Source organism: Drosophila suzukii, chromosome X, assembly GCF_043229965.1.
Source record: "Drosophila suzukii chromosome X, CBGP_Dsuzu_IsoJpt1.0, whole genome shotgun sequence".
Lineage (NCBI taxonomy): Eukaryota > Metazoa > Arthropoda > Insecta > Diptera > Drosophilidae > Drosophila > Drosophila suzukii.
Genome location: NC_092084.1, coordinates 25096612 through 25122352, shown reverse-complemented (window position 1 = coordinate 25122352; position 25741 = coordinate 25096612). Strand labels below are relative to the sequence as shown.

Genomic DNA, 25741 nt, shown 5'->3' with positions numbered 1-25741 from the left:
ACAAATACATATTGCTGGAAAGTTGCATTGTGGTGGAAAAGCCCTCTATTAAAAGTAAACCATTTCATCGCAGAGCCAACCACCCCGCACATTTTGAATCCATCGAGGTGCGCGCGAAACTCAACGGCTGAGCATTGCCAGCTGCGAGGAAAGTGGCCCATTGTTTACAAACAAGCTGGAGCTTTCGCCGGCAACTGCACATCTTTCGCTCTCCAAAAACCCCATTCTTCACGCCTTATCGGCGTTTTATCGGCGAGAGAGGCCCAAAGAAAGCGCCTGCGCTCCAACTGTCAGAATTGCAGACCAAAATGTAAACGAAAATCGAAGGGAAGGCAAAATTGTTGATATGCTAAACATCGCATCATCTGGCAGAAAAACAAGCGGAAAATCAGGCGGAAAAGCGGTCGCATCGTCACGAAAATAGCAAAAATAGAAAAACCCAAAGAGTCCAACCGAGGAAAGCAGGGAAAGAAAAGCTTGCCACATTCACATTCTTCGGCGCCTCTCATCTACCCATCGGTTTGATGGAAATTTTGGAAAACTTTTGAAAACGCCAAAGAAAAGTCGTCGCGCAGTGTGTGTTATGAAATCGTTGCCGCGTGCGTGAGTGCGAGTGTGAAAATAGCTGGAGGTTCTAGAAAAAGAAAACCAAAAATCACACCGAAAACTCTCGAAGTTCGCAGCCCAAAACCCTCTAATCTCTAATAATCGTTGTATCCCGGCAGCCAAAAGGTAACTCCCTCTCGAAACCTGGTAATTTGCTTTTATCGCTTGTTTTTTGTGGCCTAAAAGATGAGTCATGTTGTTGCTGCTGCTGTCCCATGGATATGGGCATATATTTTTAGAGCCACCGCCCCCGGCGTTACTTTTGCCCTTTGCCCTTTTGCCGGGCCGTGATAGATCGATATGTGGCGCTCGGTGGGGCGTCATGTGAGTTTGTTTGTTTGCCGGCACCTTGCAGCAGCAACAACAAAGGCGCACAAACTTGTTTTCTGCAATTACGCAGCAAAAACAACGGCGTCAAAATCACGATAAATTAGCCTAATCAGCAGTTGTTGATGAAAATACACGCACCCACGAAAAAAAAACGATGTCTACTTTTGGGCCCCAACTGTAATTGCTTGCTAGCTTTGAAAACTCCCAGGTACTCAGTGAAAAACTCACCAAAACACTATTTAAAGTTCTCGAAAATATATCAAATTCTATATCCCAAATGTTAAGCAAAGTCTTTTTGTTGCTAGCTTATAAATCTTAACTCATAGTTCGTCTTTATATGCTCTTAAAACTTTGAAAACTCCCAGGTACTCAGTGATAAACTCACCAAAACACTATGTAAAGTTCTCAAAAGTATATAAAATTCTATATCTCAAATATTAAGCAAAGTCTTTTTATTGCTAGCTTATAAATCATACCTCATAGTTCGTCTTTATATGCTCTTAAAACCAACAAATATCTTACAATTTCAAATTTATAATATTCGTGCTCTAGAAACACACGCTTAATATTTGGGTAATGGGCAATAAACTTGTTCCCTTATTGTATTTAACAGATAAGACCCAAGTTTTGCTTCCAATTAAGATTTACCATTTTTACTATTTATATTAAACTCTCATATTTACCCTCACAGCCTTATCAAGTGATTATTACAAATAAGTACAGCATCTATAAACCCAGCTTAATGAATCTTGCAAAACAGTCCCTATTTCCAAAGCTCAGTCCTTATGTCCATAGTCTCTACATACCAAATTTCATATCTATCGGATAGTTTTTAACAATCTTAGTTGGTTAAAGATAATATCACTATTCTGAGCACTTTGCTAAGTTCCAGGTACGTATCTACATTTGTATATTTAGTTTGCAAATCGCTTGATTACTTTCTCACGCTCACAAAAACACACACACATGCCATTTTTAGTTTGTTCCCACACACACACACGCACACACATTTGCTGGTTAAGTTGGCAATGAGAAACTTACGCCGTTTAACAAACACTTTGCAGTACCGTCAATTAACAAGCAGATCCGAAACAACAGGCACCTTAAGATACCCAACTCACTTAGCCCAAGTCGCAGTTTTTGACTCGAGGCGACTGTCACAGATCCCAGGCGAAATCGTCATCGGGCGGAACAGCAATACCCTCCATCCAAGGATCCGCCCCATCCCCATTGGAGTCCCAAATTGCCAGCGGAGCAGCAAGAGACTCAACGACCTTAAGCTAAGTTCCTCCTATGCCAGTTTAGGCAAAATGCAGGCCACGCCCAGCGAAGATGCTCAGCCGCAGGATCCGCTCAAGTCCTTCGAGAGGGACTATTGCGACCTGCCGCCCTACCAAGTAAGTACACTGAGAGAAAGTCACGGAAAAAGCTAGCTTATAAGCTAGGGGATTATTGTTTTAGGAACCTTGGCAGAGTGAAAAGGGAATTTTCATGCCTCAAATAGACCTTCTTCGGCTGGTAAAAATATGTTTTTATATTATAAAAGCGAGCATATCTTAGAAATAGTATGAAATAAATTTGCTTGCTTTAAATAAGCTGAATGATTAATATTAAATTTTTGGAGAGAGAAAAAAGGTATTTCAAGGAAAGGTACCTTTTTATATAAAGACCCTAGTTTGTAGTATGTAATTTTCTGTCTTAAATAAGCCTTGTTTAGGAAAAAGGTCTTTCAATCTAATGATAAAACTAAAGATCAGACATTAAAAAAAAGATTCTGCATTAAGCATATAACAGCCTAGATATATTTAAATATATTTATGTACACATATTTATACTTAAATATTTCGAATTTTCAAATATTTAGATCTCTGTGTAAAATATCTAGAAGGTGGGAGGTAGCTGAGACAGCAGCATATCAATCAGTTGCAGCAAAACTCATTAAACTTGTGCCAATTGTGTCAGTCAAAGGAGGTTGGCCAGGGTTGCCACCCCACGCCAGCATTCTGCACTCTGCGCACACCCCCCCTCCTTGACTTCTATATATTATTGTTTCTGTCCCAAGCACTTTGATTGCTTTGCCTGCACTGCCTGCCTTCTCAATTTCATCTTTGTCCCCGTGCCCATGCCCATTTTCAATTTTCCGACTTTAAAATTCGCAGCGTGTGTGTCGGTTTGTGCGGGAGGCTGATAAGGCTGCTCTCATTAATGTTCCAATTTTCGACTCTTTTCAGTGCGACATGAGTGATTCGGCACCGAATACCCCAGGACCCTCTTCGGCCTCGGCCCTGCCCAAAAAGTATTACCGCCATGCGGCCCACAGGTGAGTTCAAAAGGAGCGATCAAAAGTCCTCGAATAGGTCAGTTTCAATGGGGAAATTTCTAGAAGGCGTGGGCTGTAGGGATTATAACGATATATCACGCCCGTTAAAGAGGCAATTAGAAGTAGTTTTGCTTTTACTACACGGAAAACATCAGTATAACAAAAATCTTTAGTTTTGTCTCTATACATAAGGAAATTAAGTTCATAACAATCCAATGTTGATCCAAGCCACATTGTTTTAAACTTAAAAATTTCTAGAAGGCGTGGGCTATAGGGATTACGATGATATATCAAACTTGTTGAAGAAGCAATTAAAAGCTAAACTACAATAATCTATAGTTTTTTGTCCATACATAAAGAAATCAATTTAAATACAAATTAATATCCGATAATAATATGCAAACCATATTGTTTTAAAGATGTGAACATTTTTAGATTCTTTTATAAATATTTCTAAAACTATTTAGGATCTTTAAATATTTTTTCAAATATATTGTCTTAAGGGCCAATGATTTTATATTTCTGATGACCAAGTTTGTAGTAAAGTCATATCATTCTGATCTATTCGAATGGTTCAGTTTAAATTGGGAAATTTCTAGAAGGCGTGGGCTATAGGGATTATAATGATATATTAAGCCCGTTAAAGAAGCAATTAGAAGTAGTTTTGCTTTTACTACACGGAAAACATCAGTATAACAAAAATCTTTAGTTTTGTCTCTATACATAAGGAAATGAAGTTCATAACAATCCAATGTTGATCCAAGCCACATTGTTTTAAAGATGTGGTACATTTTTAAATGTTTCCAAAATGATTTAGGCTTATTTAATATTTTTTCAAATACATTGTCTTAAGCGCCAATGCGTTTGTGTTTCTGATGATCAAGTTTGTAATACAGTCATATCATTCTGATCTATTCGAATGGTTCAGTTCAAATGGGGAAATTTCTAGAAGGCGTGGGCTATAGGGATTATAATGATATATCAAGTCCGTTAAAGAAGCAATTAAAAGTAGTTTTGCTTTTACTACACGGAAAACATCAGTATAATGAAATTCTTTAATTTTGTCTCCAAACTAAAGGAAATTAATTTGAAACCAATTGACACCATATTGTTTTGAAGATGTGCACATTTTTAGGTTCATATATCAATGTTTCTAAAATTGTTAAGGCTTATTAAATATTTTTTCAACTATATTTCAACTATATCAGTGCAAATACGCTTGTATTTCTGATGAACAAGTTTGAAGCAAAGTCATATCATTCTGATTATTTGGGCTACCAACCTTCCAAAACGTTGGTTCAGTGTGAGCGCTATTTGCCCAAAGAGAGATTTTCACACAAAGAGAGTCCATACACCACGGTCAATGCCAAGTGCGAGCGGTTTTCTACAACCTTATCGTCTTATCTCGCAGCCAAAACAACAACAAGCGTAAAAACAACGACTAGCTAGTTAATCCACACGAAGCGGGGACGTTCGCTTGACAACCTGACGTTGATAGAGCCGCCTCATTACTCTAAATTTAGGAATTTGGGGTGTATAGGGCCTGGCACCATGTGGTCCCACAAAAAAGTTCGACTGTTGTAAATGATTTTGCTTATAGCTTATAAAGCCTGGGCAACATTACGTATGAGTGATAAGGTTCAGAATCATCTCGCTGATATAAATATTGATATTCACTTTACCTCATATAGTGGGTTTCTTGAAAAATGTTTATAGAGATAGATCACACTTAAAGTACATGAGTTTGCATTCTTAACTCAAATGTAAACTTTTTAAAAGATCCTATGAAATATCATACGACATTTCTTTATTGTTTACTGTAAGTTCGATAAGAATTTGAAATCCCAGGGTATACAAGGTTTCTTGTTTCGACTTTTCGTCGCCCCACGTTTCTTTTGCCATTTTTGTTTTTGCTGATTACAATATTTTGTGACGCTGCCCATTATCGCCCGGTTTTAGTGGCTCAAGGGGTGGGGGTTGGGTTGGGAAAGTGGTGGGGGGTGAGGGGGTTCGGGGTTTCGGGGCTGTGGACTGTCTGAATTGCTTGTTAGGCGTAGATGCAAGTAGATGCAAGTGAGTGGGCACTTGTGTGTTGACATTGACACGACGCAAAGTGCAAGCTACAGTTTTCAAGAATATTCAACTCTGTATTCGGCCACGACGCTTCGAAAAGGTGTTAAGTGAGTGGGCAGTGCGAGAAAGGTCTGCCTTTTATATAGGGCCCATTATGTAGGGCCCGGTTGATCGACAACGATCCCCAACCAAAGCCGCCTGAATTGGGAGATGAAATATGGTGTTATGGTGTTATGGTGCTATGGAACATGGAATTTGGTACATGGCAATGAATATGCAAATGACTGATGAAATATTCATGAACGCCGCCGCACCCATCAACATTATAATTGGTCCCATAATTAATGCGCACCCATATGTATACAAATATCTAGGGGCCTATGTATGTGCCTCGATGCCTGGCTGTTTATGCTGCTGCCATTCAGAGGTGTCACAGGGATTTGCATATAAAAAATCGAATGGATTTATGGGCTGTCAATGCCGCTGGCGAATCGAGAGCGTTCGATCGCCTATCTGTATCTGTATCACCCAGTGGAATCATTTTGAAAAGTCAAATAGACGCACAAAATATTCCACTTAGCTGAGTCGCAAACCCCCACGCATTCGCAGGTACACTAAGGGAAACGTTTTTTAATAAGCTCAAGAAAAATTATTTATTTGGTGTCAATATGATGACAATATATTTGTTATACATTAGGAAGAAAACCATAATATTTGTAATTCCTAATTAAGCCACATGTGCTAGGCTTTTCTTTCTGTGCTTGGAACTCAATGGAACTTGTTGCCATTCCCATAAATAGTAAGAGTGTGGCACGTACTACATATTTGGGTACAGTTGGGGGCGCAGTTATACTTTCAAATATCAAACAGCCCTTTTTAAGACGATATGTTCAAATACAGAACTCAAGTAAAATTCGTTTTGAACGCTGATATCCTGGTTCTAACCCCATTTCTGGGTACAGTGTAACCGGTCTGATAATATATTTGTCGGTTTTTTTCGAAAAACCTAATAAATCTACGTTTTAATTTTAGTATTTTCAAAGTCGAATCTATTGTTAGACCACTTAAACATTTTTTCAAAGGAGTAAGAAATGTAAATTCATAGTAGTAGATGTAACATTTCAGTAGTTCGACCATAGTTAAAAACTTAGACTTTGTACATTATTTTTGCCTGTGTAAGCCACTTGTTTTCACCTAGAAGATAAGGAATTATTTGGCCTAATCCACTGCTATTTTCTCCACCTCCGCTGTATGCGTGTTTGGTTCACTTTTGTGTGCATAATTTCATTTCTTCGCCGCTTTCCAAGCATTTTCAAGACTGACACACTAAAATTTCCATGCGCACAAGTGGGTGTAGTCATTGTAGTTGTTGGCTTATTTGTGGTTGTTTGGTTTGGCCATTGGAGCTATTTTCGAGTGAGCAAGCAGGGCGTGAAGATAAACCGGGAGTGGGAGTGACGAACCGTCGACACCCAGTGCATTAAATAGGTTTATGTTCAAAACAATACTTAGTAAACTTTAAAATATAAAAGTGTCTGGGAATGCACTGGTTAAAATTAAATTGACATTGTCTTTAAAGATCGTTAAATATAGATTTCAAAAAGTATTTCATACGGAACCTATCTATTTAAAAATACTTTGAAGTCTAATTCTAGTGAAAAAGCTAGACGACTTTATTGACTATGAGAAAGGGCAACAAATATAGGTTTAAACTGCCGTATTTCGAACATGATACCAAATAATATGGTATTTTGACTTTAAAGATAGTAAAATATATATTTCAAAAAGTATTTTATAGGGAACCTATCTATTTAACAACAATTTGAAGTCAAATATAAGTGAAAAAGCTAGATGACTTTATTAACTATGAGAAAGGGCAAAATTTATAGGTTTTAACTGCCGTATTTCGAACAAGATACCCTCGGATTACAGTTTGTTATATTGTCGAACAGAATAAACTGATAAGCCCCGTGTCAATACAAGATTAAAATGGAATTTCAACAAAAATCCACTTGCTTACAACTTTCAATCCAACCATATTTTATTACGGATCACTGGATACAATTTCGAAAGGCAGGAGATATGCAATAATGACGTGATCTAATGTGTAATTGAACTAGATCAGGCATTATTTACACATCAATATGGTGTGCAAATAAGGAAATATGAAATCTAGCTGCCCTTTTTTTGCCGTGTACCTGATCGCCTGACCGATCATCCCCCCACCGAGTGATGGGTAGCAAAACAAAGTAGAAAACATTTTGTATTTATTGCATAAAAGGCATCAAAACAACAACTGAATGGTCTACGTTGACACCGTCCAAAGCAGCAACAACAACACCAACAGTGGGGGGCTAGGCGGGCAGAGAGAAAGGCAGAAAGAGAGAGGGCAAGAGAGAGAGAGAGAGAGCAGAGCTTTCGACGCCGACGCTCTGCCGCCAGTACTGAAAACGGAGAGAGTGGAGCCCTCTCTTCGGCGCTCCGGCGCTCTCTTTCGCCAACTGCTCTGCCGCCGCTTCCTTCCTCCATTTCCACATTGCACTTTCAGTTGAAATTCGAACGTTGACCGAAATCGTTCGAAATTCGTTTCGCCAGCTAATTGAATCGAGGAAAATCCGAGTCCAAATCCGAAATCGCAAATCGCAAATCGTAATCGGGGAATCTATATCCCGAGTCGCAGACTTCTTTCTTTTTTTTCAAGTTGCCCCAAAACGATCGAACGAAGAGTGTGCCGCGCTGCCACGCCACCCACGATCGCTCAGATCCATTCCAGCTCCAGATCTCGGTGACGTCGTCGTCTGCCAAAAACAGCTGATAAGATACTTATCGCGCTCCCCACCACTTTCCACTCCCACTGGGCGAAAGAGCTTTATCAGCAGCAGCGACGCGGCGCAGCATTTGTGGCCTTGTAATCCGCGGCAGCGCCAAGATGCCACAGCCAAAGCAAAAGCAACAACAGAAACATTCCAGCTCCAGTTCCGCCACGAGCCCGAGTGCCACTTCCAGTCCCGGCACCAACGCAGCCGCGATCATCGCCAAGCGGGAACGGGAACGGGAGCGCAAACAGACGATCGGCGAAACGGACATGGATCAGTCGGTGCTCAATGGACTGCCGGTGGGCGGGGACCCAACCGTCGGCTACCACGGACACAAGCGCGAACTGGGTCACAGGTGAGCGGTACTACTAAGGGAAACAGGGTCAATTAAAGCAAAAGCCCTAGTGCGAGAAAGGGACGGAGGACGTACCTAGATCGGTACAGCGAAAAAGTTTAAGATCGCACTTACTAGATCAAGTGGCCTTATATAGATACTTCCTAGAGTGGTACTAAGGAAAATAAAAGATCGTGCGATCCATGGTTTTATGAATTTTGATATTCCATATTCCATTTTGATACATACATACTTCCTCATCTGCTTCGTGTTCCACTATTAAAGTTTTAAAATGATCGATCTATGTAATTCTTCATAATAGAATGTTTTATTGGAGAAACTCCCTAGTGAACTTGGTTATGTTCGTCGCTTTTTCACGATGATATTTTTAAATAACATATACAGATTAACCAAGTCAAAAATTGATCTTATTAATTTATATGTAACGCTTTCTACATGCAGAAAGACTGTGACCATAATCTTGTTCCTAAATATTGTCTCCAAAACGAAAACTATCTACACTTCTAAAAAAAATAATCATACAAGCGTTATGATCATCGCGAAAGACAAGTAGGCGTAAAATAATACATGTAACACTAGAAATTGTTTGTTTGGAATTTGTTTGTTTTTTTATAACCCACTTGCTCTAAAGAATTTACGAATATTGAATGAAACTTTACTTCCTCATCTTCTAAAAACTCGCCGTCATATTTTGTTTATTAATCTATGGCTTTATATACAGAAAGCTATAGAAATGTGAGTGTAGTGAAGATTGGTTCCTCTTGTTCTAAAGATTTCGGGGTTTTATTATGTTGAAGAAAGCTACATGGTGAAAACTAACAAATATGTACGTTTTTGTTATCCGTATTAGTACCTTTTGTACAGAAATATTTTCAAAGGGTTTTGTTTAAGAAAAACCATTCGAGTAGGTCGTCTAGATATTTTAAATTCATTAAAATCAAGCAAATAGGAAATATTTTAATAACAGAAATACGATACGGAAATGTTCGTTCCAGAATGAACTATTTATTTCCGATTGATCGTATGTTCCCGATTCTGTAATGCGTAATAAAAGATGCAAACACAAATTGCATTTGTGGTATTAAAAATGCAACTAATAAGCGTTATTAATCGGTATATATTCATTTAAAATGGGTAGAATAAAGTCACAATTTAGGTAACACTTCTTTCAAGGCTTTGGAGGTGTATGAACTGAGGAAATTTCTAAAAAGATACTAAATATTTTCTATGCCAGTACACTACAGACTAATCCCTGGAGTTAAAGGTACATATGTATTTTTATGTGTTCAAATTATAAGAGGTACCAATTTGTGCTACTAAGCCCATGGTTTGCGATATCTCCTATGTAATCTCGAATTAATCATCCGCCCTTATCTTCCTCTCGTTCTGACTCACACGGACTTGGAATTAGTAGTGATAAATAAGTATGCACATGTGTGGCTAGGCAAATTTATTAGCATGCCCATAGTGGGTAAAATGTGAGGCGAACCTTTGATTATTTCGTTTGGTTTTCCGAGCTTTTAAATCAGATACAATGGGTTCTTATCTCTGTAGTTTCGAGGGGTCTACCTTTTGGGGTCAAGAGGGCTGTAGGAGGGGGGTGGTGGAGAGGGGAGGGGCTATCTGACAAGCCCAACTGCTGTTTACAGTTATGAGCATGCCCTTGACCATGCCACACAAGCACACTTCTACGTTTCCCCCATTCAGTTGGCAGGCTGCCTAATTGCTGGCAGTGCCCCCAGCCCGCCTTTTCGCCACCCATCGTTCGATCATTTAATTTCGGTTTATTTGATTTCCTCGCTTGTGTGTCAATTAATGCAAATTTCTGGCTGTCAACGCGGCAGTTGGCTTAATGAGTCGCCGCCGGGCTAATCTCCGCCAGCAATCAGAGCAGATTACCGGGATAGCTGCTGGGCCAGCCGGTGATTCCTCAATCATCGTTGGCTCTAAATTGGCATATTTATGTTTCACGTTGGTCGCTGGCAAATGTTTCTCAAGGCGGCACCACTGCCCCAGCTTAACCCCTGCTTAGCCCCTGACTGCTGCTGGCTGGGGCTTAATTCAGATGCAGCTACGTGACCTGCCCCATGCCCCATGCCCCTTAACCCTTGTCCCTTTGGCGCTTTCGAATGCAAACAATGTGCCCCGCCTCCCCTTTGTCCCGCGGCGCCTCTTTCTTTGTACCTGTCTCGACCAACTTCACCTTTGCCATCCTCCCATGATTGTCTTAAATCAGACATGACCTCCTCCGCCCGCTCCCTTGGCTCCTTTTACCTCGGCGGGGGTCACGTAGCTGGCAACTTTTATTGCGTAGCCGGAAACGGAAACGCCGCGAACATTCACGACAGGCGGACGAGAAAAGACAGAGCCGGAGAAAAAGGGGCGGGGCTTTCGGGATGGGGGGCGGTGGCCATGGAAATGGAAGTGGATGTGGATGTGGGGCAGGAGCCACTGCAGCAGCCACAGCAGGAAAAACTTTAATGCAATTTGCATTTCATTGCAATTCACATGCTAAATTTATTTTAAAACGAGCTGGTTTTTTCCATGCACACAGATGCCACTGGCTTTTCGAATTTAATTGTTGCAACTTTTTGGCCAAACTTATCATTATTATTATTTTTTGTGTGGCCAGGCATTTTTAACGGCTAATTTATGCACATTTTCCAGGCCTCTGCATCTGCAGGAAAGGAGTGTGCTAATATGCAATTTATTTACATTATATTTGTAATGCGCGAAAATCTTTTTATTTATTTACAACATTTCGCAAACAAATGGGCTTTAATACTCATCCCAAAGCTGTGGATATTATCAGGGATATACAAGGATCTAACAGCAGTTAAAATGGATTGAATTGATTTCTGATTGATGGAAGGAAAATATAAAGTATTTTGATTTAAAAAGAAAATCAAGGCCAACAAATGTTAAACATTTAAAATTCATTAAAACGCTGTGGTTTTTTGGCAAAATAAAAATGAATGATCAAAAATAAATAACACAATAACACAGTTTTAGCACAAAGAATAAAGGAAACTGGAGGAATCCAGCAACAAAGTGAAGATAAACAAACAGGAAAATTCAATCTATGCGTACAAAGAACTAGAACAACGTAGAATCTCGATTTAATAGAGAATTTCCGCAGCTCCTATTGGCCAATAAAGATGTGTCAAAAAATATAAATGCCTTTAAATTCAAATACTAGTAATTGTATTTATTTATTGCAATATTTGGTTAGAAATAACACTTGCAGACCTCCCACTTGCCTCCGCCCACCCAAAATCCAAATCAAAATCAAAGTCAAGGTCGGGCCGGGCCACGCCCCTCCGCCCACCGTGGCTGATTACGTTTTGATTGGACGCAGGCTAAATTATTTGATTAATGGCAAATGCCAGAAAATAAACAAAATTTGCGGCAAATGTCACATTTACAAATTGGAAAATCTCCCCATATTTGCACTCGCGCGTTTTACATATATAGTACATATATCTGCGTATTTGTTCGGTCGGGAATTGCAGATACATTGGCATAATATATATGTATAAACAGCGAAGAGGGCCGCATTTTGTGGTCAATGTAGAATTTAATTTGGCGTTTCGTATTCGATTATGTCGCGACTTTTGTTTATGACTTGCATGCAAGCCGACATCAGATGATTAGTGGGCGTGGCCCTCTGCTCGGCGTCCTTGAGTCAATGAGTCGATGCGGTGCGATTCGCCTTGGCATTGCATCATTAAAATGCAAATAACATTTTGCTCCTTTGGCTAAGCGGTGGCAACGCGTGCGGCACGTGTGGCGTAGCCGTGGGGGTGCAGCTTAAGGATCTGCCGGAGGTACTGGAGCCGGCGCTCCATCTTCATCTTGAGGTGCAAATAGTTTTCGAGCACTTGACAGCAACTTGGCATTCAACAATGTTATAACGCAAGTCTGGACGGGGATTGCGGTTTCTTGTTCAAGGGCTTCAAAATGTAAGCTTTCAGCTTCAGTTTCTGAGCGACGGTCACATTGTTGTTGTGCTCCCTTGCTTTACTTTGTACGCTGGTCACTCCTGTATCAACCTGTAAGAACTGAAAGTCTTGCGAAGAGGATCTTAAAATATAATTGGTTTTTCATTTATTTGCTTCTATTTATAAATATGTTTTCAACATTTAATTTTGCTAGTTAAAGTCTTCAAATTGTCAGCTTTCAGCTTCAGTTTCTGAGCGACGGTCACATTGTTGTTGTGCTCCCTTGCTTTACTTTGTACGCTGGTCACTCCTGTATCAACCTGTAAGAACTGAAAGTCTTGCGAAGAGGATCTTAAAATATAATTGGTTTTTCATTTATTTGCTTCTATTTATTAATATGTTTTCAACATTTAATTTTGCTAGTTAAAAGTCTTCAAATTGTCAGCTTTCAGCTTCAGTTTCTGAGCGACGGTCACATTGTTGTTGTGCTCCCTTGCTTTACTTTGTACGCTGGTCACTCCTGTATCAACCTGTAAGAACTGAAAGTCTTGCGAAGAGGATCTTAAAATATAATTGGTTTTTCATTTATTTGCTTCTATTTATTAATATGTTTTCAACATTTAATTTTGCTAGTTAAAAGTCTTCAAATTGTCAGCTTTCAGCTTCAGTTTCTGAGCGACGGTCACATTGTTGTTGGGCTCCTTTGCTTTACTTTGTATGCTGGTCACTCCTGTATCAACCTGTAACAACTGAAAGTCTTGCGAAGAGGATCTTAAATTATAATTGGTTTTTCATTTATTTGCTTTTATTTATTAAAGTGTTTTCAACTCTTAATGTACTCGTTCAACGGCTTCAAAATGTCAGCTTTCAGCTTCAGTTTCTGAACGACGGTCACATTGTTGTTGGGCTCCTTTGCTTTACTTTGTACGCTGGTCACTCCTGTATCAACCTGTAACAACTGAAAGTCTTGCGAAGAGGATCTTAAATTATAATTGGTTTTTCATTTATTTGCTTTTATTTATTAAAGTGTTTTCAACTCTTAATGTACTCGTTCAAAGGCTTCAAAATGTCAGCTTTCAGCTTCAGTTTCTGCTTCTTTGCTGTACTTTGTACGCTGGTCACTCCTGTATCGCTCATAACAACCGAAAGTCATCCGCAGAGGATCTTCTTATTATTAAAATGCTTTTAGCTGTTAATTTTCTGGTTGAAAGGCTTCCAAGTGTCGGCTTCAATTTCTAAGCGACTGGTCAGTATCACCTATTACAACTGAAAATCTTCCGAAGCCGATCTTTATCAAATTTACTGCCTTCTTTTGTAGTGGACTTATATTTTTATGTTACGTTGTTGAACATTTACTAAATTGTTTGCAAACTTTTATTTCAATTATAAACTAGAGAAATAGTCGATGGCCTTGGCTTTTAGATACCCGTTACTCAGCTTAAGGGAGTGCGAAAGGGATTGAGTTATGCTTAAAGCAACTCTGCTCTCTAGCCTATAGCGCCACCTTGCCCTATAGCGCCAATTAGCCTTTAGCGCCCCTAGCGGATTGGTGGCGAATTAGTGAAAACAGCTTATTTGCTGTGTGTGAAATCTCGAGTGAATTTTTTTGCATATTGGTTATTATGTGGCTATAACTTTTTAATGACTAGTTTGATTTCAATCTTTTTTAGCATGTAGATAGGTATTGATAATAAAGTTTTATAAAATATTAAAAAATTAAGGAGCTAGATGTGTTTTAATGTTATAGTCGTTAGTGGGCATTATAATGGGCTTAGCACCCTGCTGAAACAAACTTGCGCTGCGCAGGAAGCCCAAGAACCTGCATGCCAGGACCCAACACTCTAGATCTTATAGTTTCCAAGATCTCAGCGTTCATAGATGGACTCTGCTAGTGATCATGATCAAGAATATATATACTTTATGGGGTCAGAAACGCACTTAAAGGTATCTTTAACATTAAAGCACAATCTAAATTTCGTTTCTAAGATCTGCTTAACTCATGCCTATAGGAATCCTTTTAAGTCGGATTCGAAAGTTAGCTATTTGGCTAGCAAGAAAAAATGTGTTCGTAAGCCCGGCAACATACTTTCCATGGTTTACTCCACAATGAACCCTAGTAGCTCCCTGGCAACCCTTATATAATCCAAAAGTTGATCCAACTGCTAGGGACACACTTGGTCACATTGCCCTTCCGTTTTCGACACTTGTCAAAGGAAATCTGAACTGACCGGTAATGATGTTTGTGCTCGAATGGAAGAAACGCCCCGCATGGCAGCTCTGGCTGAGCGAGCTGCCTCGCCAAGGATCTCGCCAAGGACCCGTCCTAACCCTGCGCTACTACAAGCGCAAGCCCGCCTTCCGCCCCCGGGCTTCGGTGGCCACTTCTCCGCCGGACAAGTCGGCGAGCTCCAAGTTCCAGGCCACTCGCAACAAGCTGCTGGGTCTGCTGCAGCGCTGCGAGAAGGTGGACACCATCGTCGAGGAGTCCCGCCGCCGACCCAATCCCTTCCAGCCCGCGGCCGCCTTGGCGATTGACATGGCCTACGAGGAGATCGAGGACCAGATGCTCCAGGGCATCCTGGGATGGTCCGACCACGAGGACGCCGATGCCGATGCTGCTGCCCTGAAAATGTAGCAGACCACATGGACGACTACGACGACGTCGAAGGCGGCGACCACCGGAACTCGCCAGCTGGATGAGAAGATACTTGGAAACAAATAAATACCGGGAACCCAAATCTGTCAGCTGGTCTTTTTTCTCACCGCCTGTTGGAGGGGGTCTCTGAAATTGGATTAACCTCGGCACAATGCAATTTGATTAAGTTCGTTTAGATCAAATTGGACGCCTCAGCATCTCGGGCGTGGATTTAGAGGGGTGTTCAGCCCTTGCTGCCTAATTAAGTCCCCAGTATTCACATGCTAAGCCACCCTCAATCAATTTGGGGGGCAGTCATCACTCCATCCATCCAACCACCCCTCAGAACCCTTCAGCGGTCTGTCAAGGTCGCACGCGATAAAGCCCCCTGACAATGAAATTGAAAGTGTTTACCATAGAGCCGCCTCCATCGCAAAAAAGAAAAAACTGAAATGGGGACAAAAGTGGAAAACGCTGAAAGAGAAGCGCCGCCGCCGACAGGAGAGCACATAAAAATGGTGTGCCACGCATGACTATGATGGGTCTGGTCTGTTTGGAAGGCCGGTTCCCAGTTCCAAATGGATGGTGTAGAACTCGAGTACGGCGGCTTGTTTGGATTACGCTTTTTTTTCGGGGCTCAGTTCGTGTTCACATCGAGCGCGGTCCGGGCGATTTCCTCCGCTTTCAGTTTCCCGGATTCGATTAGAGTGCGTGTATCCGTAGTTTGTGTGTGCCTCGATTTCCCAGTTCCTAACTCTAAGCTCCCAAATCCCACACCCCTGGCCATCTCCCAAGCGTCTTCTTTTTTTTTTTTGGGTTTTACTGCGGGTGTGTGTGGGGCTGGCAATTAAGGTCTTAATTAGACGTAAACTCGTGTCGGAAGTGAACTGCGAATTGCTTTGTCACATTGCTCCCGACAGCCAACACTAGTCGTCAAAACTGTGGACCGAAGGTGCCCTTATATTGTATCATATCCAGGCAATTCTAAGACGCTCATTGAAATGTTCGTTAGCATTGTTTGATAAACAACATGGGCCAGCACTAAAAACATTTTTGAAACTACAAATATATTGGGTATACAGGGAATGACAAAAGAACGTCTTATCTAAGTACCAAAAAATGTTCTTATTGATGGATACTCTGGGTTGATAAAGCTTTATTAGAGCACCAGATCTAAATAGTATTTCGGATGGGAAGTACAATTAGTTCCTTCTCTCACAGAAAGAAGAACATAGAAGGATTATTCGCATGGTAAATTCAAAAAGTATCATTGAATATGATCTCAATTCAAAAGAGAGAGAGAGACAGCGCCTTAAATTACTCTAGGCAAGAGCGAGACAGCAATATTCGAAACTCTCTAAAAGAGAAAAAGAGAGCAAAAATCAAGTTGGAGGCAGAATCTAGACAGAATTGATACTGAATTGCATCACAATGCTCATTATATCCAATTAATTGTGCATCCCAAGAGGTGTTCTTGCTGGCCTCTCCAGCCACAAAGTCTTCCGATTCCCACTTCCGGCTGTCCAGTGTAAAAACAACACATGGGCAGCTCTTGTGTCCACAAATGTACATATATGTGCGTGCTGGGCACTGCTATTTGGTTTTGTGGTTATGCTTATTAAGTCAATTATCGCCCAATTGCGCCGCCCTGGACCGCATAGGTGACCGCTGTTCGTTGGTCGGGAGCTTTGATGATGGGAAACTGGGATACTTGGATACTGGTGTTCAGCGAGGTCCATGCCATCCCATCCCATCCCCAGCATCTCCTAAACCCCGGCCACACCTCAGCTGTTTTTGTTTGCCATTTTGATTTTAATTGGAGCCGAAACACCAAAGGACTCTTATAAGATTCTGACACGACCTTGTGGCCGAGTTGAGTTTGTTCTGGGCTTATCAAGAGAGACAGGGAAGTAGGGGGATTATCTTTGGCCTTGTGGTACACCAGAAAATAAAAGAAGGTAGATATTTAATAATGAAATTAGAGTATAGATTCAAGGTTCAAGATTAAAAAATATAAGGTCTAATTTACAATTTCATTTATATTTATATTTTAAACCAATTATTTGCAATCTAATACTTTGGAAAGTCGTTATTTTATACTCATCTTATCGATACTCAATAGTGTAGAAATATTCTAACAACAGTTACTTTTCCGTGACTATTTCTTTCGGTGCAGGAATTGTCGATACGGTTATAATTGAATTTAAAGAGCTCTCACACATCAATTGAGAGCCCAGGGATAGAAACAGCTTAACCACAACAATCAAGGCTTGTTGATTATGGCTTTTGATATTGATAAATAGCCTGGGGTTTCCAGGCAACAGACAATTAAAGATTTTCTGCCACAAACAGAATGTTAACTTAGAAATCTAGGCCTCTAATGCCAAAACTATTCCATTCTTGTATATTTACTTAAAATAAGTACATTAGTAATTAGTACATTTCAAAAGTGCTTGCTTGATAAAAACTACTCGATTTTTAATTGTCAGAAGTCGTTGAGTGTCTAATCAGTGCCTTTGCGAAAGTTGTAATGATAAGTTTATCATTATTGATGGCCTGTTTGGCCGATTGCTAACCCAACCCACCTTCTGATTGGCAGCCAATTGTTGTCGTTTGTCACCTGGACCCCCCCTCTCCCTAGCTATTATCCCCCTGGCTCAACTATTGTGGATCCAAAGGGCAGTGGCACGTGGCAGCTGCAGTACGTCAGCAGCTCCAGATGAAACGGCTCAGTTGCAAGCTTCAGTTAGGAGAACCATAATGATGATAATGGGAATGGGGATGGAGATGGGGATGCGGATGGTGGGCGGGTGTTTGCTGATAGTGTTCTAAAATAGAACTGCAGCAGCTTTACCCTGGGAATTACGTACCATGACGCATACGCAACGTTGCCCACCGGCCAGCACGTGTCCAAAAGTAAGGGGATTGTGACCGAGTGGTCATTCGATGCGGGGGAGAACAGCCAAATTGATAAACTCTATCATTGGCATGATATGAATTTTGATTTTGATTTTGATTTTACAAGCGAGTGCAATTCGGCGCTGTTCCAATTGAGGGGGCGTTGAGTTATGGCCATTATGTGCTCCCTGGGATGCAGCAGCTGAATCTAATCAACAGTAGCAGCAGCAGCAGCAGCAGCAGCAGCACAATAAACCTTCTTGGTATTGCAAGGACATGGACAACTCCACTTGACAATCCTTGACGGGCAGCAGACCAGTTGGAAGGGCCAATCCGTTCGAGGGGAAAACACATAAGTGAGGGAACTACTGCCAGCGATAAGCATTCGCCCATAAATTCCCATTTTCGACAGTCAACGAAGGGAGCAAAATAAAAAGGAAATTCGCACTTGAGCAAAGCAATTTCCACCGACAAGCGCTCTTAGCACTTCACCCATTTTCATTTCACTGTCCGGAAACGTAAACAAGTTAACAATGCATAATAATAACAACTTGAGCCACAACAACAACTGCCAGCCCAACGGCGACTGTTCAAGAACTTTGAATGCCACTTGCGGCTCCCGAACGGGGGATTCCCCGGCTGTTGGTGGCAGTGGCAGTGGCAGTGGCACTTGCATGTCCCGGACAGCTGTCACGGACATGGAGATCCCGCCAGGAGACGGAGCAACTGCAGCCACAACGAAGGCGGCCTTCTGGTGGCCACTGCAGCAGCCGCAACAAGCGTAAGTCGTACTGGAAGTTACATCGCAGTGGACAATCGAATCAACCAATGGTGGAGAGACTAAGCCCTTATGACACTTGCTTAATTTGTTGGCTAAATGAGTGTATTTTTTTTAAAGTCATGCCAAGCTAGAAAACATAATGTTACGAATTTATTTCTAGGCTGTTATTCTTGTCAGCTGTTCAAAAGCTTCAGAAATTTCAGCCTTTCAACATTTTCGAGGCTGTTGAATCGTTCAAAAACCAGAGTTGTCATCTCATTATATTAAAATTCCATGGCAACTCCTTAACATTTTTATAATATCATCAGCGACGTATCACATTATTAACTTAAAATCAAATTCAAATATATATTTGAAGTTCCTTAGAAATATTGAACAGTAACTAACAATGAAATGGAAAACTTTACCTGTTTTTGTTTCCGAAAATGCCAATAACTAATCACAACTATTTGACAATTCGTTCCCTCTTTTGCTGATACTTTGTCTTGAATTTCCAAAAATTCAGCAATTCAACAGCTTACGAAAAATTCAGTATACATTAAATCACGTTTAGGTTGCCATGACTTTAAAAAAGAAATCCAGTCAATTGGTCAAAAATCGAACAATAGTCAAAGGTAGCTTTTTGAACTAGATATATTTTGAAGGTCAATATATAAATGAAAAATAATCGTGACCTATGAATATTTTTTCGAAATTAAAGCCAGTGTCATAAGGCCATAGGCTATGCAAACTTTTTGTTTCTATTAAAAAAATAATAATCTTCTTCCAAAAGTTATACATTTGATAAGTCAAAACAAAACAGAGAGTAGGAGAGAGGTAAAATATACAGAAGTTGATAAAAAATAAGTTTTACACTGCAAGAGATAAGTACTTTTGTGTTTTGCTTTAATGTTTTATAAAAAAGTACAAGGTTTTTTAAAACAATTTAAACCAAACGCAATTTTGCTAAATCAAATTCATAACGTCAGCTTTGGATAGGTTGAACATCATATTTTCTCTAAGTTTGCAGCTATCAAGTACTGTAAAACTTTTGACATGTATGTTTATGTTAGACACGTACTTAGTTTAATAAAATAAATTAGAGTTGTACAATAAACACAATACCCCTTAGGGTCTTTGGATTTCCAAGCTTTCTGGATGAAGTTATTGACAGAATAACCCCTTAACTATTATATCTTAGTGCGGAAAAAGGTATATTTCAGTCTTTTGAAACCCACACAATCTTAGCCAATACTCATTGCAAAATTTCCCATTTAAAAAGGGATGATAATATCACTGCCACTTTTATCGTAAGTCATTCATTCTTATGTAATTATTCAATTTAATTAATAATACAATTGAAATAGCCCAAGGAGATAAACAAATGCTTCAACAAACAGTTTTTTACAAATTGGCAGCATAAGTCTATTTACAAATGGACAAATAAAGTGCTCTGATTCAGTGTCAATGGACCGATTATGGAAAATATAATCAGCTAAAAACAGAATAACACGTATTTAATGTGCAATGTGGTGTGTACATATATGTACTATATACATGAAAGATGCTAATGTGTACCGATGACCTTTTGTCGTTGGAAAATGTTGATCGCGTCGCTTGTAAACAAAACACTGCCAATCGGTTCGTTGACGCACTTGAGCATTCAGCCAATGGAATTGAGAGCTATGAATTCCCAAAAGCAGAGTTCCGCGGCTTGTTATCAATGCAAATGAAAGGCAAACACCCTCCACCCTGAGAAAACACGGGGAACTTGCGAGTTTTCTCACAAACATTGCTCATACGCAGCGTATAACCAAAGGCAAACACGGGCTAATGGCAGCCGCGCCATATCTCTGTCATCGCAATCAATAATCTGGGCACCCAATCTATGAAACTGTTCAGTTCCCAGGGACTTAGAGCGTATTTTTAGATCCGCGGAATCGGCCGCATTAATTGACGCGCAATCCGCTGGCAGTGACAATTAACCCACACAAGCGGATTAACCCATATTAGTGAATTCACATTTATGCATTTATTAGGCTATTTTTAAACCCGACGATCTCTAATTAATCCGATTAGTCACATCTCTGATTTTTGGCAAAATTATGTGGTGCATCTTTTGTCGAATCTGTACCTTTTGACCTCGAATTAATTGCTTGAAATACTTAAAGCGAATTTAATTTTGAATAATACCAATTTAGTGCAACGCGCGAGAAATAGATTTTGCACACATAAAATATTATGGGTAGTGTGTACCAATACGTATAGTTTCGTTACCATTGGTTACCATTTAATAGAAAAACTACCATAAAATGGCAGTTCTTTGTATTTTCTTGTTGGGAGATTAACTATTTCGATGTTTAGATTGACAATTCGATCGATTGGAGCCATTAAACTATTATATTGGGCAATTTTACCTGAAAGTTTTTTGTGTATGGACAAGAAACAACGTTATTTCCTTTGAACTGTCAAACTAAAACAGTGACACCTATTAAAAGTATGTATACACTACGATTATGGGCTTTCATCCTTAAGCCCCAATCGATTAAAAGTCAGCAACATTTTTGTGTTTGGAAAATTGGCAAAGCTGCTTCAGCTGGAAAGTGGAAAACGTAAAAATTAATTATTGCAGCAAGATTCTGTGCCCTTTTGTGGCGTGTGTTTTGTCTCAGATTTATGCATTCCGTTCGAATTTGGGTTGACAAAAGCAACAAAAGGGTCGTGGCAACAACCACGAATAAGATCGGCCAACAAAGTTGGCCAAAAGGGAAGATTGGCCGGGAGAGGCAGCTGGAGGGCAAGGAGCCCCAAAGAGGATGCAACTTTTTCGCTTATTTGGCAAATGTTCAAGTGGACCAGAATTGCCAAAAGGGACAGCAGAATAAATAAACGCACAGCATGGACACCCAGCGTACATAAAAAACCGTCCCCGAAATCCAAAAAATACGAGTCTGGGTCTGTTAGACAATAAAAACCCGAAACTGAAATGCTCTTTTTCGAGGGTGTTGGCATAATCTCCCTGGCCATGATTAATCGAGTTATTGATTCGGCAGACATTATAAAGTATTCAAAATATGAAAAACAGGAAGGGGGCGAGCTCTTTAAGCACATGAAAGCATAAAGGGCATAATTTCCCAACCATGATAAATCGAAATCATCAACTAACCCTTCCCCTACAAAAAAAGTGAACGCCAAAGTCTAGGGTATCTCAAAACATTTTGTCCACGCTCATCCCGCTAATGAGTTTTCCCACAAAGAGGCGTGGCCCACACATACCATACAAAGTCCGTGGAAAGCCGAAAGGGGCGTGTCCGCCGGACCGCCCACAACAACTTTTCTACACTAATTGCTGACCGCAGCCGCCGTTGCAGTCGAAGCCGCGGCGAATTGAGTCCGAGTACCGCCTCTGGCTCTAGGAAAATGGAAATGGCCGGGGGCCCACCATCAAAGAGCAACGACAAAGTTGAAAATTGAATGTCAGGCGCTTTTCACGCCATTTCCATGCCGCATTTTCCCACTCAGGGCTCGTTTCTCACGCCATTTCACTCGTGATTCCATGCCAAATTGATAACCCATTGACATCCCTTACCGATCGAACGATCAGCAAAATCGATAGACGTCAAATCAACATTCTAGATTATTGTAATACATTAAATAGTGCATGTCGTATCGATGGAGAATGTGTAATAGAATTGCTGAGTGAACTTTACTAACGAAAGCCTTCTAAATATTAATATAATGCTTTAAAGAAGATGTGTATCCTTGCCTCTTAAAACTGAACTGACAGTCTAATTTAAGAGATATCGGGATAATTGCCACAATTAAATTGTGTATAAAGAAATCTATGTTTGAATGCACACATAGTGTAGTAAAGAATTTTATTTTAAAGCCCAAGGGTATGCAATACAACACTATAATGCAGTTTAACACAATAATTGTTTTCCCTTCTTTGCAGAGTGTTTGTGAACAGATCGTTGCATTTGGAGAACATCAAGTACTATGGCTTCGATATGGACTACACCTTGGCAGGTTGGTAGCTCCAAATTTTCCCCCACAGCTAACTAGTTACCACTGATAAATATCTTTTCAAAACAGAGTACAAGTCGCCGCAGTACGAGCAACTGGGCTTCAACCTGGTCAAGGAGCGCTTGGTTTCCATGGGCTATCCCAAGGAGATCCTGCAGTTCGAATACGATCCCACGTTCCCCGTTCGCGGCCTATGGTTCGACACGCTCTACGGAAATCTACTGAAAGTGGATGCCTACGGCAATATCCTGGTCTGCGTTCACGGCTTTGAGTTCATCAAGCAGTAAGTGGAGATGTCTTTAACGTAAAATGGGAGAACCTCATTGAATTCCTTTTGCTGCAGTCACCAGGTGTACGAGTTGTATCCCAACAAGTTCTTGAAGCTGGACGAGTCGCGTGTTTATGTCCTCAACACACTCTTCAACCTACCGGAGACCTATCTTCTGGCCTGTCTCGTTGACTTCTTCACCAACAGCAGCGAATTTGTGCGGTAAGTTTGGCTCACATATTGGACTGTCTCTTTGGCTCTTTGGATCTCTTATAAAAGTTTGTAGTCCGCCTGAAACCTAAACTGTTGTACTTTTAGGGAAATACCTCCTTATATCATGTTATAATTTTAGCTGAATACCAAGACGATTTAGAAATTCATAGTGGTTTTAAGTTATATAATTAATCGTTGCTTACTTACGATTGCACGTTCAACATACACATGCTCTGATATCAACTTTTGAAAGAAAAATTGATTAAGCGATTGACTAAATAATTAAACTCTCTAAATGATTTGCATTCTCATTAACAAATGATGATGATAAGAAAAAATTCAGTCCGATCAACGCCGATTTTTGTATAAAGAAAATTTCAAAAAAGTGTACTTGTCTCCACCGGTTTCCCAAGCTCTAATATCCCAAATTTTATACTTTAAACTTTCACCTTAATATATCGTGAATAGATGTGCAGATAACATCGTTTTTCTGATGTTTTAACAGGCAAACATTGATGTAACATTAAAAAACATCGATGTATCAACACAGTATCAACCGTCCACAGTGATAATATGGTTACAATCTTTCGTTTTATCTGTTTAGGCCATACAAAATATACTAAAATTGTTTTAGTTTATGTGCATTGTATAGAACAGTTAACATAACATTTACAAACTGGTAACCCCTCACAGGACGTAGTATATCCCATATAGAAAGACACTCGGCCGATTGGCTCCTTTATCTGAGTCTCCTGTTCTCCAACCACCGCCTCTGTGTTTCCCCTTCTCTACTTTCTCCTCTACTTTCTTTTTCTTTCCCCCGACAGCGTTGAGCGCGGCATCAAAGCTGGCGATTTCCTTTTCACCTACAAGTCGATTTTCCAGGACGTGCGACGTGCCGTCGACTGGGTGCATTCCGATGGCGACCTCAAGCGTCGCACCACGCAGGTGAGTGCTCCTTGAAGATTACCTCCTCCAATAGATGAACCTAACCTCTCATATTCCATCCACTAGAACATGGCCCACTATGTGAAGAAGGACGAGCGTTTGCCCACGGTTCTATCGCGCCTCCGCGAATCGGGCGCCAAACTCTTCATGCTGACCAACAGCGACTACACGTACACCAACGAGATCATGACCTACCTGTTCGACTTTCCCCATGGCGCCACTCCCGAGGAGCCGCACCGCGACTGGAAGAGCTACTTCGATGTGATCGTGGTGGATGCCCGCAAGCCGCTCTTCTTCGACGAGGGCACCGTCCTGCGGCAGGTGGACACGAAGACCGGGGGCCTGAAGATCGGCACCCACATTGGACCCCTGCAGCCGGGTCAGGTGTACTCGGGCGGCTCCTGCGAGCTCTTCACCAAGTTCATCAATGCCAAGGGCAAGGATGTGCTGTACGTGGGCGACCACATCTTTGGTGACATTCTCAAGTCGAAGAAGATCCGCGGGTGGCGCACCTTCCTCATTGTGCCCGAGTTGGTCAGGGAGCTGCATGTGTGGACGGATGAGTGCCAGCTGTTTGCGGAGCTCCAGAACCTGGACATCAAGCTGGGCGACCTCTATCGGGATCTCGACTCGAGTGCCAAGGTCAAGCCGGACATTTCGCAGTTGCGCACCTGCATCAGGGACGTGACCCACAAGATGGACATGTCCTACGGCATGATGGGCTCACTCTTCCGCTCCGGCTCGCGGCAGACCTTCTTCTCCAGCCAGGTGGTGCGATATGCCGACGTCTACGCGGCCACCCTGCTCAACCTCATCTACTACCCCTTCTCGTACATGTTCCGGGCTCCGGCCATGCTCCTGCCGCACGAGTCCACCGTGGCCCACGATCAGGCCCACCAGCCGCCTCCGCCGCTGGCCCCAGTTGTCCCCATCACGGGAGCCTCCTCGGTGGCAGCATCGCCGGATGAGCCGGCTCGCATTGTGGCTGGCACCGAGCAGGCCAAGGACACCAAGGACTTGCATCGGGCCGTAAGCATTTACTCATTAACATCCATTATACATAACCGATGCTAAAACGGGGCCTTCTTTCTTACAGAGCTCCATTGTACACACTCGTCCCTCGACGCCCACCGTGGTGACCCACACCCATGACGAGGACTACTCCGAGGAGGAGGAGACACCCAGTGGTGCCGAGTCTTCCACAGAGCAGCCGCTGCGCGACGCCTCCGAAGACTAGGAAGCAAGCCACCCCCCCCCCAGCCGGAATGTTTGGGTCAACGAATTTTCTTCTCAAACTTACCCGATGTTCCAAGAGGCGTTTCAACCTTTAAACCCATGCCCAAACCCAAAACCATCCCGAAATCCACACCGTGGTCGAAGCAATTGTGAAACATACGATTTTTCCTGGCGATTTTACCCGAGCACAGATATGTGAAACTATATACCATATATGATATATACATTATACATTATACATTAGCTGGTTCCGTACATATAATGTGTCTTTTTTTTTAATTAAAACAATAAACTTGCTGTAATTGAAAGAAACCAA

At 41.3% G+C, this 25741-nt stretch overlaps 2 protein-coding genes across 6 annotated transcripts; both read left to right on the top strand.

The window, feature by feature from the left end:
• The first annotated feature begins 306 nt into the window (after positions 1-306).
• Nt5b (5' nucleotidase B) lies at positions 307-25741 on the top strand. 5 transcript variants are annotated; one of them, XM_065867723.2, is made up of 9 exons: positions 307-732; positions 1916-2333; positions 3168-3256; positions 22690-22763; positions 22830-23043; positions 23104-23250; positions 24069-24189; positions 24256-25218; positions 25286-25741. In XM_065867723.2, exons 2-9 carry the CDS (start codon positions 1965-1967, stop codon positions 25424-25426), a joined length of 2118 nt encoding a protein of 705 aa, XP_065723795.2. In that variant the 5' UTR covers positions 307-732; positions 1916-1964; the 3' UTR covers positions 25427-25741. The 5 variants fall into 5 exon arrangements, with proteins under 5 accessions (XP_065723795.2, XP_065723797.2, XP_036676002.2 ...); XM_065867725.2 differs by having other exon boundaries at positions 310-732; positions 2001-2333; XM_036820107.3 differs by lacking the exon at positions 1916-2333 and having other exon boundaries at positions 311-732.
• Positions 14490-16214, top strand: LOC108010446 (uncharacterized). The gene has a single exon (XM_036820108.3). It carries the CDS (start codon positions 14675-14677, stop codon positions 15074-15076), a length of 402 nt encoding a protein of 133 aa, XP_036676003.1. The 5' UTR covers positions 14490-14674; the 3' UTR covers positions 15077-16214.